A 16,187-nucleotide genomic window follows, 5' to 3' on the forward strand; every position below is an offset into this window, starting at 1 on the left:
TCTGCCCACTTACATCCGGCTATCAAGCCACCTCCAATTGCTTGCACCTCATTTAATCTCTTTGTCTCCCCTTCCTACTAGATTGTAAGCTCCTCCGAGCAGGGCCCTCTTCCTTCCTGTTGTCAAAACCCTCTTCTCTTCACATCTCACTCACAGCTCCCCTATACTCAAACACTTAGCGACCATCCTTGTCTACAGCTCATCTCCATCATTGGCCACAAGCCTCTAGTAGTATGTTGATCAAGTCCTCACTACTCACATTTAAGCTGTTATGTGAATTGAATTGTTGCATTCTTTACCTGTACTCTATTTGTTATTTATTTGCTGTAAGTACGGTGGTAGTACGGCGCTGCAAAACATTTGTGGCACATTATAAATAAAATTATAATAAAAATACTAATACTTGGGTAGTGGACCATGGCCACTTCCAGCAGCCCAGGCCCATGTAATTAATACATCTACCACCCTCCCTCAACGCCAATGCACATCAATGCAATAATACAGTATGTCATACCTACATTTAATGTTGAGTTTAGCAGTCTTGTGAGTTGTTTGCTGATTGGGGAATAAAACTGTACACTGAATTTCTGACCCAATATCTGCAGCAGAGGGTTGATATGTCAGTTCAGACAATGCTCCTGTCAAACCCTCACCAAGGTCTAGTTTTTTTTCAGTGACATGTGAACCAGTGACATTCCAAGTGAATGTAGGAGGACTGGAGGCACATGTGTGATTAGCAGAACACGTGATTGTGTAGGGTTCCCCCACGGTCATCTCTCCTGGCACTGACAGCTCCAATTCAGGTGGGACATCTGCAGAAATGATATAAAAGTGTATAATTATTTTCAGAAAGTATAGTGTAAATATATGTGCATAAGAATAAATAATATGTAGTAACTGGAACCAACTCATATGGGCTTCATGAATACTGACAATGTACATTCTTATTTTAATGAAGCTACAACCATTATATATTTCTTTTCACATCATGTATATGTAAATGAACAATTTATTAAAAAAAATTACATATACAGTACTACTTATGGACTGTAGTTCAAATAATGCTTGGGATAAGCATATTGATATCCTTACAAAAAAAATAAGGATCAAATATGGTTTGAGGTAACATGTTTAAAAAAAGGGGCAGACTAGATGGGCCAAGTGGTTCTTATCTGCCGTCAAATTCTATGTTTCTATGTTACGGTATTAATGATGCAAGTAGCAACCATGTCCAATAATTATTAAAGTACTATATCAATGGGATTACTAAAAAGGAATAAGGTTTCTTTCAGCCCACCTGTGTTGTAATAAATGGGCTATCCAGTGGCGGAACTCCCGGAGGCAATGGAGACATTGGCCTCCGGGCGCCAGCTATAAAAGGGGCACATGCTGTAGGGCTGACTCAAGGACCATTCATTACTTATAACTCGCCGCACGAACCCTGGCCAATCAAGTCTGGCATTGCTAGCGTCTAACCACAGCGCCAGCTGCTCCATCAGTTCTGCAGTAGTTTGAGAAAGAGCAGCGCTGGCTTTGTAAACTTAGCTCCGATGCGGCCTGGCTGTGACCTCAGGCGACGTGGCGGCACAGCATCCTGCGCAGACAGTGCCCCCAATACAGCACTGAAGCTGCGGGTACTGTAGGACTGCCGGGTAAGGAGGGACTGGGAGCTCTACTTCTTCTTCAGATCCCGAATGGTTAGGTAAATATTTTGTGTTGGGCTGGACAATTATGTGTGTAGTGTGTGCCGTATCCTTTTCTGTTTCACATTATTCATTGTGGGACAATGTATATTTTTTGGGGGTGAATAAGGTGTATTTGGATTTAAAAAAAAAAAAATTGGGGGGTGTATTTTTTGATGAATGTGTTTTGTGTTTGGAACAGTGCATTTTTGGGGGGTGGATGTGTTTTTATTTTGTGGGAATAATGTGATTGTTTTGTATGGGAATAATCTGTGTTTTTTGTGTGGAATAATGTTTTTTTTGTGTGGAATGTTTTTTTTTGTGGGATACTGTAATGTGGGGTTTTGTGTGGGAACAATTTTTTTTTGTGTTGGAATAATGTGTTTTTTTTTGTGTGGAATAGTGGGGTTTTTCTATGGAATAATGTGTTTTTATTTTGTATGGAATAATGTTGTATTTTTTTCTGTGGTGGATAATGTTTTTCTTTGGTGGGCGTTAATGTGAATTTTTTTCAGTAGGGGATAATGTGTTTTTTTTATTCTCTGTGGGCCATTTATTTGTGGCCCATGCCCACAGTTTGTCATATATTTGAGCTATTCAATTGCTTCTGCAATCAGATGCCCATTAGCGGCTTACATCATATTTTTTCTTGCAGCCTCCGGAGGTGCAAGAAAAAATGTGAAAGTCTGTAGTTTAGGTGCACCCAAATCATAACTATAGACATCCAGTCAAGATCTTTAGATGGGTGTGTATGGCTATCTGATCTGAGACAATTATTGATACACATCTATTTGTATAGATGCCCAGCAGTTGGCGTGCACCACAATACAATTGGATATGTGTGAAATAACTAAGAAAATTTACTTTTAGGGCTCTTTATCAGAGCTTAACGACAATCACTAAGCTCATAAGAAGTTATGTGACTGATCACATTGCAATTACATCACTTCCTCCAATGGAGATTGGGTGTAGGGGGCACCACCATCTTTTTTGCCTCCGGGCACCTGGTAGGAACTTACGCCACTGGGGCTATCTGCTATTGGTGTTGATATTTCAGCCAAGGTGGACAGCAAACATTCAACAGTAACTCCACCACTGGTGCACTGTCACCTGGTGCTCCAACATCTGGTGCTCCATCACCAAAAGAATAAATGGTGAATCCATATGTGTCCTAATAATGATTTCCCATTATTTTGAACCTTTACCTGAAATTAGTGGCACCACAATAGGTAAAAGGGGTACGGGCCGGACCCAGTTGTCACCCATTGGGGCCTGACAGCAAAGTGCCAGCTCCTTCTTCTAATTTTATGTGCAGCACCTGGCTCCTATTAGTGTGTAGGAGCCAGAACTTGTAGCCACAACACTGTCTGGAGCAGCCCGCACTTCCTGGACCTCCAAAGTGCTAGAAAATGCTGTAACCCCACCCCTTATAGAAGCTTGACTCCCATTCAAGACCCCCACCCATACTGCAAGTCTACGGGGCACGTATAGCTGAATCTTGTACACATGGGTAAGTGACACCCCTGCCTCAATTTGTATCTTATTCATATTGTAGTTACCTATTAAGACATTGTGCAGTATTCAATGCCGGTGCGAGCGGCCGGCGAGGGGGTTAAACTGCGAGGATCACAGAAAACCAGTGATCCTCGCAGTTTAACCCCCGCGCCGGACGCTTGCACTATGCAACGTTCCGGGGGAATCCTCGCCGTCACAGAACGGCGAGGATTCCCCTAAACTGCGAGAGCCGCGGCTAGTGCAGCAAACTCGCTGTAATTAGCCTCGGCTCTCGCAGCTTTTGGAGGCACATTCGCAAATTCCCCCTCGCTCAAAAAACGGAGCGAGGGGGAATTTGCGAATGAGGGGGGTCAGTTGAATACTGACAGGGTGAGCGGTGACTGCGAGCAAAAAGTCCTGCTTGCAGTCACCGCTCGCCCACGGCATTGAATATATGCCTTAGTGTTCTAGGTACTAAGGATTAGTGTTTCTGTCACAAAAGTATTCAAATAAAGTCACAAATTAAGTGTAACAAGGGGAGGGGGGGGGGGGGGCATGGTCTGAGCTACTTGTATTGAGCCTTCACCTTTTGTCTTTTTACCCATGTTTTCTACAAATCTGAAATGCCAGTCACAGTAGTCTGTTGGCAGCTTGGCGTCGTTAAGTTAGTCTGCCCCTGGCACAACTAATGGGGGTATTTGATGCAATATGAGATAGGTGTATTTGGACACATCTGTGTATCATAATACATTCACGGCAAATGATCAAACAATATACAATTGTTATTTAATTGTTAGTTAAAATCATTGAACTCTTGTGCACTACAAGAACATGATAAAAATTTGATCATCTGAATTGTTTTAATGATGATGACCCAAACAATGGGTGTAGATGACTAGATAAGCAGTGTGTAGATAGACAGACATTAGGTCGATCCCAAAAGGTCAACTTGCAATAGGTCAACATGGTCAAAAGTTGGACATGGGAAAGATCAACATGGGTAAGGTCGACAGGGTTAAAAAGGTCGACAGGTTCAAACCGTAGACATATGAAATGGTTGACATGAGTTTTTAAAAAAATTTTTTTTTATTAATGTTGACAACTGTCCTCAATTAGTGTAATGCATACCCTCGTATGGCTCATTCAACTATTATTGAAAGACCGGGCTGATGACTGTCAGTTGTGTGTGTGCAGCGCTGATGCAGGGATGTTAGCTGATAACTGGCTTATAACACTCCTGCAATTGCTGGAAATGGGTAGTCATTATGCACAGCTTAACAGCTTAATTTTTAAGTGGCTGACCATTCACGATCCGGTCAGCGTACCGGCATTGGGGTACCTGCAGTCAGAATACCGAAGCCGAAATAAAAAAAACTGGTGATAAAAACTCCAATGCTACTGACAACGGAATCCCGACTGTTGGCATCCCAAAACGTAAGTGTGCCATGGCTAGTTAGGTTTAGGCCCATGGCAGAGCGTTAAGAGGTGAGGGTTAAGGTTTCCCACTAAGGGGGTAGCTTGGTGTCAGAATGTATGAGTATGGAGGGCATAGATAGGTTTAGGGACTAAAGGGGGTGGTTAGGATTATGCTGCGGGGCAGAGGGTTAAGGTTATGCTGCATGAAGGGAGGGTTTGGGTTAAGGTGGTAGGGCAGATGGTTAGAATACTTACCAGCTGGGTGTCAGGATTCTGCACATCAGAATGTCACAGTTGGTCTTTTGACCACCAGCTTCCTAACGGTCTACTGATACTAAGAAAGAAAAAAGGTAGCGCAACTAACACATAAACCTTTAAATAAACAACATTTATTGTTCACTACAGTAATAATAAAAACTTCAGTGAAGTATATAGTATAAAAACTGCATTAAAAAGCCACCAACATATGAAAGCATAGAGATCATCTGTTCCTAGTTGTGTCGCCTGTTTTGTAAAATCCTTAAGAATGATCAATGGGTATAATTACCAACAGTGTCCTCCAGGGGAATTGATCCACTTTAGGATGGCATAGCAGCTTTACCCTCCTGGGCGATGCAAAGAGAACACAGACTCCCACTTGATGGTAAGGTGGCTGTGACTGCGTGCCACAGGGCGACTGGTCTGGATAACAAAGTGCTGGTGCTGTGCAAAGATGATGGTGGCTTAGGTGGCTAATCTGCAGCCCCTGACGCGTTTCCCTGTCAGTAGACAGCTTTTTCAAAGGTATTTCAAAGGCTTTGAAAAAACTAGGAACGGATAATCTTTTTGCTTTCAGATGTTGGTGGCTTTTTATTGTTGTTTTTAACTTAATGCAGTTTTTGTACTATATACTTCACTGAAGTTTTTATTATTACTGAAGTGCACAATAAATGTTGTTTATTTAAAGGTTTATGTGTTAGTAGCGCTACCTTTTTTCTTTCTTTTCCAATCCCCTTTTTAAGGAGTTGCTCCCTCCTTAAGGTGGCTGCTTGACGAGGCTATCCCATACTTTTGCGCTCTCCTTCTGCTACCCAGGAGGCAGTAAACATGTTTGGCCTACTGATACTATCCTGACCACTCAGTAACTTAGAACCGCTTTACACTGTGCTACAGTATGTCTGCAGCTGTCAGGCGGTCAAGCAGGGTAACACACAACATGGCTGGTTGGGACTGTTTTGCCTGACCAGCCATTGATTGCATAGGTGTGAACCCTCCTTAAGCCAATCAGAACCAACTACTGTTACTAATTTCCTATACAGCACTTTAATTCCACTCAGACACCTCCTAGCCATGTCCCCCCTCCAGGGTGCATAAACCCCTTAATATTATCTCCCAATCCATTATATTGCCTCTTTCCAAAAATGTTCCCCAAAAATATAGATTTGATTAAATTATTACTTTCTTTTACCTGTGACCTTTAGCTCAACAAAATTATAACGATTTTTAAAAATATATATCTTCCTGTCATTTGGAAAATATGATGTTTCATCTTGTCTTGTCACTTTGTGTATACGGAGATTGCACATTCCCTTAGTAGATGCTATCAGCGTCGCACGGTCCTTATAATCCCTCGATATTTCATCCTTACGTGTACTGTAAATAACCGGTAGGAGAGGTACATATTTGAGAACATGCCAAACCACTTCGAGGTTCTCAAATTCTGTGGGCGCTGGTGAGACTGTGCAGGGGATCTCAACACAAGAGCCAAGTAAGGCCTGGATTCTGGATGGGATGTTATACTCCATTTGATAGCCAGCAGGCACTGGTTTAAAAGAGCAAAACACAAATTATTGAGCAAGGCCAAGGTTACGGATCATAAAAATATCCTATAGATCAGTGATTTTCAACCTTTTTACCTTGCGGCACACTAAATAGGACTTTAAAATTGCCAAGGCACACCCTGAGATCCCCACAGGGCAAAACACATTGGCCAGCACAGGAAAAAAACAAACCTATTGGCCCCCACATTAAAAACAATCACACTGGTCCCCACAGGTAACAAAAATAAAATACATTGGCCCTTTTCATGAAAAGAAGAGACCAGTAAATAACATTTGAACTGGTGGTGGCTGTAAATGGGTTTGGGCATCTCTAGATGTGGGGGCACACTTGGGAACAGCTCAAGGCACACTAGTGTACCATGGCACAGTGGTTGAAAAACACTGCTATAGATACTGTACTGTATGAGTCTAATTCTTCACATGCTTGACCATCTTGTCTACAGTCTGAATACTTCGCTAGATCCTACAGAATATTGTTCTGCAATGCTTTATTATAAAGAGACTATTGGTGAAAATGCCTCCGAGAACCACAGCCGTGAGGGATGCTGTCCGAACTAGGATGTTTTTTTAAAGGGGCAATCATTTGCAAGACAAAACCATGCCTTGTAAGTAATTTCCCTTTTAAAATGACCCTTGAGTTTGAGTACTTCACAAGTAACATGTACCAGTCCACAATAACCATTATGGAAAGCTAAACATGGGCCAAACATTTTAGCATGGTTCAAAACTCAGACAATTTTATCCAGCTGAGTTCATCGTGAAATAAAAAAATATATAAGGAACAGCAGTTTGATGGGATGGCATGAAAACGGAAGATAAAACAATGGGGATAAAGTGGAGATAAAGTGGGAGGTGACAATGCACCAGCCAATCAGCTATGTTTAAAAAATGACAGTTGGGTGTTGACTGGCTGGTGCAGTATCACCTTCCACTTTATCTCTTCACCAGGCACATACTGTACATTTGCTCCAATATAATTAAAAAGGATTTTTTTTAAATAAATCTATAAAATAAGTGAACCTGAACAAGCTGAATAATGCTTTGGGTGGTTCTCTTGCTGTACGGCAAATTAGGCATGGATTAGGTCACAGACAATGTCTAGGTAGATAGTCATGATACATGATTTTTTCTCGTTTTTTTTGGTGTCAATGTTAACACCTTAGAACATGGGCATCCGATAAGTGTAGCGCTTCGCTCGCCGTGTTTCGGGATACCCCTCCACGCGGCACACTTTACCATTCCCAGTCTACATGGATTTTGACACATGATAAATGCAAAAAACAATTGAAAATATTCTGAATTTGTCATGGGTCAACCATTGCCATGTCCACCTTTTGTTTGTGTTGACCTTTGTCAGTGTTGACCTAGAGCACATGTCTTCAACATGTGGCCCTCCAGATGTTGTGGAACTACATTTCCCAGCATGCCCTGACAGTTTTGGCATGCTCTTATAGGAAAAAATTTGGCAATGCATGTTGGAACATGTAGTTTCACAACATCTGGAGGGCCATAGGTTGAAGACCCATGACCTAGAGCATGTTGACCTTTGTTAGTGTTGACCTAGTGCATGTTGACCTTTTTGTGTTGACTGTCTAGCTAGACATGGTCTACTTGCTAACCGAATAACATTTAACTAATTGTGTTTTTTTTTTTTAAACATTGCGAATTGCCTCAAATATTTTTTTTTTTTACTACGGAGTTGTATTATAAAACAATTATGGTTCAATTTACCACAGTTACTGAAAATGAAAAGAGGCGAGGTTGTCAATAGCAACCAGACAGATTCTATAATTTCTCTATTGCATCCTAGAAAGCGAGAGACAGAATCGCCTCTTTTCATTTTTAGGAGCTTTAGAAGTAAAATTACCCCCTAGTTACTAAACAATGGCAAAATATAGTCATTTTATCAGATAATATACTATTCCATAATATAGTGCTGCTCAAAATCCAGCACCCCCTGTTCAAATAGAATTACTTGGCTTATATATCTTAGACCTATCAATTAAAAATGTTCTGCTTCAATATTGTCAATAAAATACAGGTTGAGTATCCCTTATCCGAAAAGCCTGGGACCACGAGCACGATAAATAATTTTTCCGGTTTATGGATTTTTTTTTTTAACACACTTATCTGGCCTCCTGGTGGTGCTCCGATGGTCACCCGGTGTCCACGGTGTCCCCAGGCGTCCACTGCGGCCTTCAGGATCCTCTACAGCGGTCCAAGGGGGGCATTGGGCAAGTTTGCAGGCATGTTGGTGACGTCACCGGCCCATCCGCACACTCGCGCAATACACCCCTGGACCGGAGATGCCGCTAAAGAGGATCCTGAAGCCTGCCGTGGATGCCGGGGGATGTGGTAAGTATCAAAAAAGGGGAAAAAAAACAACAAAAAAACCCCCGAAATATCTTGAAAAAAAAACACTTTTTTTTTTTTTATATTTCAGTTTTCGGATATTCGGATACGGAATACTCAACCTGTATTACAATAAGCAGCTATTTAAATTTTTTTAATGACTCTTTTTTAATTTACCTTGTACAAGAATGAAAAGAACAATAAATTGTTTTCTCATAATGGATGGTTGGATTACAGTATATTGCTGTCACCTGATGTAAGAATAAAATGTCTCCTGTGGGTAAAAAAAAAATATATATAAAATAAAGTTATATAACTATATATATATATATATATATATATATATATATATATATATATATATATATATATATATATATATATATATATATATATATATATATAAGAAATGGGTGGGTGCGGCACTCAGCTATCGACACACAGGAAAAGACGACAGGAAACTAGACAGTTTCCTGTCGTCTTTGCCTGTGTGTCGATAGCTGAGTGCCGCACCCACCCATTTCTTCTACAAGTTGCTCATATCTGAGCTGTGAGGGCACCAGTGCAAGCTTCTACGAGCAAAGGGAGTGCCGGTCCTCCATGGATTTATATATATATATATATATATATATATATATATATATATATATATATATATATATATATATATATATCCTAAATTTATATCCTAAATTTCTATCCTAAATTAATTACTTAGCTCATTTGAAAAAGAAAATCCCATTCAAAGATTAATTATAACCAAATGAATTACTTATTAACGAACATTTATTTATTTATATTATTTTATTAACAGTTTCTTATATAGGGGTTTATTCTGGTTCACTCCTTCTGGCAAATTCCTTCTTAGATGGGCTCACCCAAAATAACTCACCCAAATCTAATTCCTCTGCACATTTTACATCTGCCCCCTGCAGTGCACATGGTTTTATGTGCACTGCAGGGGCAGATGTAAAATGTGCAGAGGAATTAGATTTGGGTGAGTTATTTTGTTTCTGTGCAGGGAACATACTGTATGCTTTAGTTTTACACCACAATATAGATCTCACTTTGAAGTAAAACCCCAACCAAATCTAATTCTCCCTGCACAAGTTACATCTGCCCCACCTGCAGTGCACATGGTTTTGTCCATCTAAGAAGAAATTTGCCAGATGGAGTGAACCAGAATAACCCCCATAGAGCATAAATATTGTGCAGCGCTGTGCAGAGAATACTTGAACATTACATCAGTCCTTGTCCCAGTGGAGCTTACAATCTATATTCCCTACTACAAGTACACACACACACAGACATTCTAGGGTTATGTTTTTGTTCGGAGCCAATTAATCTACCAGTATATTTCTGGATTGTGGGAGGAAACCGGAGTACCTGGAGGAAACCCATGCAAACACGGGGAGAATATACAAACTCCACACAGTTAGGGCCATGGTTACTGTATATTATAACCATTACAAACATTATAATTATTTTGCAAATATATGTATACAATTCAAAATACAATTATCCATAGCAATAGATCCGATATGATTTCCCGGCGGTCGGGATCCCGGCGGTCGGAATCCCGACACTGGAATCCCGACCGCCGAAATCCCGACAAGGGGGGGACATGGATCGCCCCCCCTTGCGGGCTCGCTGCGCTCGCCACGCAGCGGGCCCGGTGCCTCGCTACGCTCGGCACGCTATTTTATTCTCCCTCTATGGGTGTCGTGGACACCCACGGAGGGAGAAAGTTTCGGGATTTCGGCGGTCGGGATTCCAGTGTCGGGATTCCGACCGCCGGGATCCCGACCGCCGGGAAATTAACCGCATCCCATAGCAATATCCCATCTTCAATAGAATTCCAAAATGATTACATTTACCACAAAGTATCAAACTAGATGTGGTCGATTTTATACAAATAAAAAATTGAAGTCTGCATGGCATAAATATATCATAAGAACCTAGAAATTATATTACATATAAAAATAAATAAATGTATACACCAAACTAAAACATATAAAAATACATACACCAAACAAAAACATATATAAATACATACACCAAACAAAAACATATAAAAATACATACACCAAACAAAAACATATAAAAATACATACTCCAAAAAAAAACATATATAAATACATACACCAAACAAAAACATATATAAATACATACAACAAACAAAAACATATATAAATACATACACCAAACAAAAACATATATAAATACATACACCAAACAAAAACATATATAAATACATACACCAATCAAAAACATATATAAATACATACACCAAACAAAAAAATGCATTAATACACCGAAAACGATTATCTAGGTCTGATGGACTATTCGAGCAGTTGTTAAAATCAGGAGCATCTATTTAAGCAATTAAAATAGATCTATTTAAAATAGTACTTACTAGTTTGTTACATGCTAGGCTGCTTATATTGCAATACAAAAGGAAAACAAACACTTCTGTAATAAGTACGCTCCTACATTGCATCACATCCTCTACGTCTTTGTAGCTTGTATTCGATTTGTCTATGAAACTGTCTCTGCTAAATGCTGAGGTTTGCTACCTGATTGTGAGTCAGGTCAAGTGCATTTTGGGGTGTTATAAACTAAAGCCTGAGAGGAAATTGTGAGAGATAAAGTACATCCCATCTGTCGGGATCTTCACCATATCTCTGAAAACAGATGGTGGTCAACATCAGTTAAATAATACAGAAAGACTGAGGTTCAAAACACCAAGGGAAGGAGCCTCTAATAATCCACATTAGCTTTTGCACTTACCAAAATTAAGTCATGTATACAGTATTAAAGACATTTTTGATGCACTCACTCTAGGTAGTAGATGACAATGATAGTACTCTGCGTAGACTTGGGGATATGGATAATTAAAAAAGAAGAATACTGTATAATATAATACTATATTATTGATATTATTATAAATGGTCTGACATGATTGACTTCTCCAATGTAGCACCCTACTCCATAAATCAAGGACTGAAAATAAATGGAAGATAACTATAGTTCAGGACAGATAATGATGTGCAGCAAAGAGCAGGTGAAGGTAGCAAAACTTTTGTTTAGGTACATAAATGAAAGGCAAAAATCCATAGGAGGAACAATAAAACTAAAGACGGAGAGTGTCTTTAGAGAGTGACGAAGACAACGTCCGAGAAGATCATCTTAATAATTATTCCTAGTCAGTATTCACTACAGAGAGGGGAAGGGGCCACAAATAAGTTGCAAGTATATTCATAAAAATGAGTTAGAAATAAGTAAATTTCCAGAGGTAAAAGTCCTAACAGAACTATCAAAACTGAAAGTACATAAATCATTGGGGCCAAATGGGATACAAAGGATCAAAGGATACTAATACAGCTTAAAGAGGTGCTGGTCTTTACATATTTTTGAACCAGTTACGGGTGCAATTCCAGAGTACTGGAAAAGAGTGAATGTTCCTCCACTGCACAAAAATGGAAGCAAGAAAGGCTGCACTGTGCCCCCAGGGAAACTCGGGGGTGCCTGAAACTACACTGTTTATCCATATATCACTACTGCACAAGTATGGCACTTTCACTGCACACTCTCCCTTTAGGTTAGCGCTTCATGTCCTCACCCTGGGCCTTTTGGCTAGGACAATTTTTTACACACCCCCCCCCCCCCACCCCAGCCTTTCGGCAGAGGTCTCTTTATTTATTTATTTTTTCCCCTCTCACGTTTGTCACTTCTCACGCTTTCCGTTTTTTGTAGTTTGTCGCATTTTTTTGGGCTGTGTTTGTGACCCTTATGGGCAATCCACTCCCCAATGTACCATAGCTCTCATTCTTTTCGGGAGAGCTGTGGTCCCTCGAGGGCGACCCCGAGCCGCAAGGCGTAGGGAAGCCTTTTGCGGGTCTCTCCAAAGCTTCAGGTGCGGAGGACCCACCGCCCTAACCCTACCTGGGGTTGAGGAAAGAGGGTCTCTCTGAGCTTCGGCAAAGAGGACCCACCGATCCCTTGTTTCCCCTCTTCGGCCTTATGGTTAAGAGGGGTTAGGCGAGTAACTGGGCCCTTCTCCTTTGGGAGAGGGTCCACTTGTACGTACGGCCCCCTATGCACGATTTAGATCACTGCACTGGGTGTTGGGAGCACACCTCGAGCTCCCTGAGTTTCTTCAAACTCATCCATTATCCAAAATGCTCAGGACCAGAAGAATTTTGGATAACGGATTATTCTGTATTTCAGAATATTTCTATGATGTATCTTGAGGTATCTTGGATTTATGTTGTATAACAACATCAAAGACATGAAATACAAACAAATATATTTTATTTGTGCATAAAACAAAGTTTGTGTTCTATCTCAGGCACTGACTTTGAATGCCAAGCAATCATTTTCTTGCACAAATTTAGTGCAAGTTACATGTTATTTCCACAGTAGTGCTGTTACAGATGTCCCCAGAAGTGCTTTTAACAACAACAACAAAAAAAATTCCACTTTCTAGTATGTATGGTTTTTGGAATAATTTGGATAACGGATATTTGGAAAAAGGATACTCAACCTGTATAATGTAATGTAATGCCATCTAGTGTCATATGTCAGTAATGCATATAAATCAGCTGTACTCAACTTCAACAGAAATCCTTAAAACGTGACCTTCTGGGAAAACCTTAAGGTTGGGATTGAGAGCTACTGAAATAAGAACAAAATCTTTCATAAATACAAAGATACAGTAGATGTAAAACTGGGCCAATTTCATCCGATTTCAGCACTTTGGGCCGATAATTGTGCGAAATCGGCCCAAAATCGCAGGTGTCTGACATCTGTTCCGTAAATCCCCCACTCTGATAATAATGCACATAGATCCCACAGATATTAATAAAGCAAATAGCACCCCCCCCCCCAGAAATTAAAGCACATAGGTCCCCCCACATATAATATAGCACATAGGTCCTCCCCACCCAGATAATAGTGCAGCACATGCCCCCCCCCCATATAATACATTACATAGAGTAGGTCCACCCACTCAGATAATAGTGCAGCACATGCCCCCCCCCCCCCATATAATACATTACATAGAGTAGGTCCACCCACTCAGATAATAGTACAGCACATAGGCCCCCCCATATAGTACATTACATAGCGCCCCCCACTCAGATAATAGTACAGCACATACTGTAGGCAGTGGCGTAGCTTGTGTAAGGCAGCCCCCGCCACTGTTTGGAGGAGCAGGGGCTGCGTGGGCGCCGGAGGCCTCTCACTCTAACCTGCAGAGGTGAGGTGAGGTCTGTCCTATCTCACTCCGTCTCTCTCCCTCCCTTCCTCCCAGCAGCAGCATCACAGGCAGGAAGTTCGGAACTGTTTCTGTGTACACATACCTCCCAACTGTCACGCTTACCGCGGGAACAACCCAATATTCGGGGACGTTCCCGCTTCCCGCCCGGGGCCGCCATTGTCCCCCGACAGTTGGGAGCCCCCCCAGCTTGCCAAGAATAGACGCTGTGCGCATGCGCACAGCGTCTATTCAGCGCCGACGAGCGACGTATGGTGTACACAGTACACACAACCTCCGTACCTCCGCGCAGGCTGGGCAGCTGCAGCATCGTCCCTCTCCCTGCTTTCTGTTCTTGGCCGTCCTGCTCCAGCCGCTGCCTTTTATTCCCCTGCACTCTGCACTCCGGTTACAGAGCCCTCCCCTTCTACAGGCTTCAGCACAGGAGCTGAACACAACAATAAGGTTAACTCTTTCAAAACCTGGTTTTCTACAGTGGGATGCAAAGCATTCAGCATACCTCCCAAGTGTCACGATTTCATCGGGACAGTCCTGATTTTTGTGTCCTCTCCCGCTGTCCCACCCGCGGCCGGCATTGGCCCGCTGCAGGAGGTGGCAGTTGGGAGCCCCCCAAGCTGATTGAATAGACGCTGTGCGCATGCGCACGGCGTCTATTTGCGGCTGAAAATGGGGTTGCCGCTAATTTGCATAAATCATGCCCTCATTTGCATAGGACCCGCCCCTTTCCGGGTCCCTATTTCAGCAGCCAAGAAGTTGGGAGGTATGATTCAGTGTCTGTGTCATCACATGTCAGCATATTTGTGTCATTGTCTGGCTGTCTGTGTTATGTCTCTAGATGTCAGCGTCTGTCAGCATCAGTGTCTCTATGTGCAGTCCGTGTGCCAGCGTATCCCTGTGTATAGGCGTCTTTCAGTGTCCATGTGTCAACATATGTGTCTGTCGGCGTCCATGTATCATCTTGTCAGCGCCCGTGTTTTAGGATCTGTCCATTTGTCAGTATCTGTCTGTTTGTCGGTGTCTGCGTGTCCATGCGTTAGCATCTGTCTGAGGGGCTGGGGGCATGCCAGAAGCTCACAGAGCACTTAGCATGCCTCCATAGTGATGAAAACGGGAGGCATGGCTTGTGGGAGCATTATTCCCAATAAGCCTTTCCCCCTCTCAGTGAGGTCACACCCTTTTTCTGGCGGCAGTGCGACTTCGTCGACAGCGGACATCTCGCCCGAGTTCAGTGTAGTGCGAGATGTCCGCTGAATTCTGACGTTTTTTTAAAGGGGAATTAACTTACAAGGCAAAACCATGCCAAACCATGCCTAGTAAGTTAATTCCCCTTTAAAAAACATCAGAATTCAGCGGATATCTCGCACTGCACTGAACTCGGGCGGCATGAAATTCCGGGCATAGGGTAAGGTGCATTTAGATTTGTGGAGTATAAGTTTAATGAGGGCATGTGGCATATAGTGCAAGGGACATTATGATGTGTGACGTAATGTTTAAGGGGCATGGGGGGGCGCCAGAAACTTTTTGGCTGGGGGGAGCAAAATTTATAGTTACGCCACTGACTGTAGGCCCCCATATAATACATTACATAGGTCCACCCACTCAGATAATAGTACTGCACATAGCCCCCCCCCCCATATAACACAGCACATAGTAGGTCCCCCACTCAGATAATTGTATAGCACATAGGTCCCCCCACTCATAATACCACACATATGTACCCCCACATATAATACATCACATACTGTAGGCCCTCCGTACCCAGATAATATGGCACATAGGTCCCCTCCCCCTCCCCACACACAATACAGCACATACCCCCCTAAAAAAAAAGAATATAAAAAAAGTTAATGCAGCACATGGTTAGTTACCTTCCAGTTTGCAGAGGGGGTCCAAAAGCACCTCACTCTCCAGCCATCGGGAGGAGACCTAGCTGGACTTCTACTTCCCCCGCAGCCCCAGTGGCATCCTGGTGACCGTGGAGGCTGCTCCCATTGTCTGCAACTGCACACTCACTCCCATGTGCTGCGCCGGCGGGCCCACTGTGCAACGTCATGATGCGTCTGTTGTCAAGACGCAGCGTGACAGCGTCCCTTGCCTGTAGGGCTCCTCTGCCCTGCTGGTAGCTGCCGGGTCAGTCAATAGCTA

The 16,187-nt window shown here is 42.2% G+C and overlaps 1 protein-coding gene across 3 annotated transcripts in view; it reads right to left on the minus strand.

The window, feature by feature from the left end:
- LOC146041719 (Schwann cell myelin protein-like) overlaps positions 1-11,264 on the minus strand; it is a 55,296-nt gene extending 44,032 nt beyond the window's left edge. The window contains exons 1-4 of one of the 3 annotated variants that reach the window (XM_083161631.1): positions 11,181-11,264; positions 8,942-9,038; positions 6,040-6,393; positions 519-812 (exon numbers count right to left, since the gene is read on the minus strand). In XM_083161631.1, coding sequence (XP_083017757.1) covers positions 519-812; positions 6,040-6,393; positions 8,942-8,981 — 688 coding nt within the window. In that variant the 5' untranslated portion in view covers positions 8,982-9,038; positions 11,181-11,264. The remainder of the gene's footprint in view (positions 1-518; positions 813-6,039; positions 6,394-8,941; positions 9,039-11,180) is intronic. The other 2 variants (XM_083161633.1, XM_083161632.1) reach the window with 2 other exon arrangements.
- Positions 11,265-16,187: the final 4,923 nt, after the last annotated feature.

Source organism: Crinia signifera, chromosome 19, assembly GCF_055691185.1.
Source record: "Crinia signifera chromosome 19, ASM5569118v1, whole genome shotgun sequence".
NCBI classification, from domain to species: domain Eukaryota; kingdom Metazoa; phylum Chordata; class Amphibia; order Anura; family Myobatrachidae; genus Crinia; species Crinia signifera.